Raw genomic sequence first — 4,604 nt, 5'->3', positions numbered from 1 at the left:
CAAACACCAAGGGGGTGAATACTTTTCAAGACACTGTAGCAATTGGTCTGATTCAGTGAAGTGCAAATACTGGTTCTGCCTTCAGTCGGCGGTCTACCTGTTGGTGACCCCTGCTGCATATCACCACAAAGACTCTTTCTTCTCTAAAATATCAATCTGTCACTGCAATAGTTTCAGCAATAAGTTTAAAAGCCTCAGCACTGGAAGCCTCAGGTTCCTCAGTGTGCACTGGTGGCCAACAGATGTTGCCTCCCTTCCACTTGCCTAGCATTACCAGTTCTTGTTTCCAGAACCAACTCAATCTTACCAGTTATGAATCCAGTTTTGTAGTGGACAAGCAAGTAACAATTCAAGTTTAGGCACTAGAAGCTTGACAAAATAAAAGTCCTAACAGTACACATTAGCTATGCAGAACAACAGGGAAATAACAATGTGGCAGAGGTCTGACTGTTTAAGGCACTAAATGAAAAAATAAGTATCCAAATCTAAAAAGAAATTCAGAGGAAGGACATTCGAGAACCTGACATGATGAAATCAGACTTCTTCTATTCGAAAAGGGATCATAGAGAACCTGAAATAACAGGTGTTATTTCAGGTGGTGGCACGGTGGCATAGTGGTTAGCACAGTCACCTCACAGCAAGAAGGTTCCGGGTTCGAACCCAGCGGCCGGCGAGGGCCTTTCTGTGTGGAGTTTGCATGTTCTCCCCGTGTCTGCGTGGGTTTCCTCCGGGTGCTCCGGTTTCCCCCACAGTCCAAAGACATGCAGTTAGGTTGACGTGGGGTGGCTGTGGGCTGAGGTGCCCTTGAGCGAGGTACCGAACCCCTGACTGCTCCCCGGGCGCTCTGGTGTGGCTGCCCACTGCTCTGAGTGTGTGTGTGTGTGTGTGTGTTCACTGCTTCAGGTGGGTTAAATGCAGAGGATGAATTTCACTGTGCTTGAAGTGTGCATGTGACAAATAAATAATAATAATAAATAATAAAGAATAAAGGTTTCTTCTTAAAAAAAAAAAAAGCTTGTCCATTGGAAAAACAAGTCTTTTAAGCATTGTTTTTGTCTGCTTGTTGTAGGTAATCCTGGATCTTCATCTGACGTGTGAGAAGGTCAAAGACATAGTGTGCACTTTTCCCCTACGTGTCCTTCACCCACTCATCAAATCATGACCGTCGCCACAAGTGACCACATAGATGAAGCTGCGGCTCATCCGGGTCAACCTCAGGACACATACGACCCGGAACCAGACCACGAGTGCTGCGAGCGAGTGGTCATTAACATCTCAGGTCTACGATTTGAGACACAGCTTAAGACACTCTCTCAGTTTCCTGATACTCTGCTCGGGGACCCTAAAAAGAGGATGCGCTACTTTGATCCACTAAGGAATGAGTACTTTTTTGACCGGAATCGACCCAGCTTTGATGCCATTCTATACTATTATCAGTCTGGTGGACGGCTACGGCGGCCAGTTAATGTCACTTTGGATATTTTCTCAGAGGAGATCCGCTTCTACGAACTCGGCGAGGAAGCCATTGAGATTTTCAGGGAGGATGAAGGATTTATTAAAGAGGAAGAGAAACTACTGCCAGAGAATGAGTTTCAAAGGCAGGTGTGGTTGTTGTTTGAGTATCCAGAGAGTTCTGGTCCAGCCCGGATTATTGCCATCATTTCCGTCATGGTCATCTTAATTTCAATCGTCAGTTTCTGCCTAGAGACACTACCTATTTTTCGCAATGAAGACATGGAGATGCACAAAGCCTACACCAGCGACTCCAACTCCACAGTGAGCTATACATCTACCTACTTCACTGACCCCTTTTTCATCCTGGAGACACTTTGCATTATTTGGTTCTCCTTTGAGTTCCTGGTCCGTTTCTTTGCCTGTCCAAGTAAGGCAGGCTTCTTTGTGAACATCATGAACATCATTGACATTGTCGCCATCATTCCATATTTCATCACACTGGGGACTGAATTAGCTGAAAGTCCAGAAGATGGTCAACAGGGTCAACAGGCCATGAGTTTAGCAATTCTCAGAGTGATCCGATTGGTGCGAGTGTTCAGGATCTTCAAGCTCTCACGTCACTCAAAAGGTCTTCAGATTCTGGGTCAGACTCTCAAGGCAAGTATGAGAGAATTGGGGCTTCTTATCTTCTTCCTCTTCATTGGAGTCATCCTCTTCTCCAGTGCCGTGTACTTTGCGGAAGCAGACGAAGCAGATTCCCAGTTTATCAGCATTCCGGATGCTTTTTGGTGGGCAGTAGTATCTATGACCACTGTAGGATATGGAGACATGGTTCCGACCACCATTGGGGGTAAAATTGTCGGTTCCTTGTGTGCTATCGCCGGTGTCTTGACCATTGCTCTTCCAGTCCCTGTCATCGTGTCCAACTTTAACTACTTCTACCACAGAGAGACAGAGGGAGAGGAGCAGGCACAATACCTCAATGTGACCAGCGCCCCTAAGATCGACTCGACGGAGGATCTGAAAAAGAGCCGAAGCGTCTCCAGCATGAGCAAATCTGATTACATGGAGATCCAAGAGGCTGTGAACAACAGCAATGAAGATTTCCGTGAGGAGAACCTCAAAACCGGCAACTGCACACTTGCTAACACCAACTATGTCAACATCACCAAGATGCTCACTGATGTATAGCTGGATATTTCTTGCTAGCAGAGAGCAGATTGAAAAGCTTTTTGTGAAGGGATAAGCCAAGTTCATCCATGTTTCTGTGGCTTTAGGATGCTGAAGATCAGAGAAGTTCAAATTGAAGTGGAGGATCATCAACAGTTCTCTTGAAGAATGCGAAAAAATACCAGGTGTACTGGATTTGAGATAAATCTATGCGCGTTAACCACGCCCATCACCATAACCTTAACTATTCAGCAACTGCAGCAGGAATACCTATCACTTATGTATAATTGGGAGACCATTCCATCATCTCTGCTTGTAGCCAAAATCGTAGCCAAACCACTAGAAATGCTAGCAAACGTAGCATAAGGGACCATCGCTAAACTGCCACCTCAAAGAGGACTTTCCTCTTCACTGATAAACAAAGAGCTAGAATAAAGAAATAAAAAAGAAAGTTGTTAACACGCTAAAAGCATACTGAGCCACTGCAGCATTCCATACGTAATGTAACATTCCTCTTTGCGAGCCATGACAGAACGAAGGTGTACAGTCGATTAAAAAAATCACAGTCCACTAACACGAGCTGGTATTATTTCATCAGTTATCAAACACTAACATGGTGATTTCTCAAGTGTCATGATGATAGTATGTCATGGAGATGACTTTGAGAATAACTGAGGAAATGTGGATTAGTGTTTGATAACACTTGAGGAAATAAAATCATGTAGTGCACTCAGATTTTTCTACTCGACTGTATGTGTGTGGTCATGGACTAGATGTGTCTCACTGCAATATTTACTCATTCCATTTTCTTTTAGGATTTGTTCACAAGACCCCTTTCCTGCATTGTACTTCAGCAATGCGACATGTAGTGGAGTTTCTTTTTTCCATTTTATTTTCTTTCTCTCTAGCAGGGTTTGTAGCTAGGACATCTAATGTAGAATGACATTCAATGGGATAGTGGGCATTCAGTTTTTGTGGTTTGGGCAATGGCATGCTCCAAGACGCTTTTCCACCAAAGAACAATGGAACAATATTCTTCACTGTTTTGCATCGTTGTCTGAATATCAGGTTGACGTTAATGTCAGGGGCTGTATTCACAAAGAATCTTAAACGTTAGAAGTAGCTTCTGACTGGCAGATTTAAGGGAAACTCTTCAAAAATAAGCATCTTAATCTATACATTAAGACTCCTATTTTTACCTCCACCAACTTTGTTGGAGGAGGTCATGTTTTCGACTATGTTAGTGTGTTTGTTCCCAACGTAACTCAAAAAGTAGTGAACAGATTCTGATGAAATTTGGCGGAAAGGTTTACCATAGGCCAAGGAACAATTGAGTAGACTTTGATGCAAATCCGGATATGTATGTGGTTCCAGACTCCTATTTTTACCTCCACCAATGTTCTTAGAGGAGGTTATGTTTTTGCCTACATTTGTTTGGTTGTTCCCAACATAACTCAAAAAATAGTGAACGGATTCTGATTAAACTTGAAGGAAAGGTAGAACATAGGCCAAGGAACAATTGATTAGACTTTGATGCAAATCCAGATATGTACATGGATCCAGGATTTTCTTGTCTGTTCCCAACGTAACTCAAAAAGTAGTGAATGGATTCTGATGAAATTTGGTAGAAAAGTTTACCCTAGGGCAAGGAACAATTGATTAGACTTTGATGTAAATCCGGATATGTATGTGGCTCCAGACTCCTATTTTTTACCTCCACCAACTTTCTTGGAGCAGGCTATGTTTGTTTGGTTGTTCCCAACATAACTCAAAAAATAGTGAATGGATTCTGATGAAACTTGGAGGAAAAGTGGAACATGGGCCAAGGAACAATTGATAAGACTTTGATGCAAATCTGGATATGTTTGTGAATCCAGGATTTTCTTGTCTGTTCCCAGTATAATTCAAAAAGTAGTGAACAGATTTTGATGAAATTGGTGGAAGGGTAAGCCATGGGCCAAGCAACAATTGATTAGATT

The 4,604-nt window shown here is 42.9% G+C and overlaps 1 protein-coding gene across 1 annotated transcript; it reads left to right on the top strand.

The window, feature by feature from the left end:
- Positions 1 to 1,158: 1,158 nt before the first annotated feature.
- kcna2b (potassium voltage-gated channel, shaker-related subfamily, member 2b) lies at positions 1,159 to 2,646 on the top strand. The gene has a single exon (XM_060937045.1). It carries the CDS (start codon positions 1,159 to 1,161, stop codon positions 2,644 to 2,646), a length of 1,488 nt encoding a protein of 495 aa, XP_060793028.1.
- Positions 2,647 to 4,604: the final 1,958 nt, after the last annotated feature.

The sequence above is a fragment of the Neoarius graeffei genome, chromosome 13, assembly GCF_027579695.1.
Source record: "Neoarius graeffei isolate fNeoGra1 chromosome 13, fNeoGra1.pri, whole genome shotgun sequence".
Classification (NCBI taxonomy): Eukaryota; Metazoa; Chordata; class Actinopteri; order Siluriformes; family Ariidae; genus Neoarius; species Neoarius graeffei.
The sequence above is the reverse complement of the archived record's forward strand: the minus strand, read 5'-3'. Positions and strand labels throughout refer to the sequence as shown.

Bases quoted from the DNA above. Each gene is read 5' to 3' on its own strand.
- kcna2b (XM_060937045.1), top strand. From the start codon at position 1,159: ATGACCGTCGCCACAAGTGACCACATAGATGAAGCTGCGGCTCATCCG.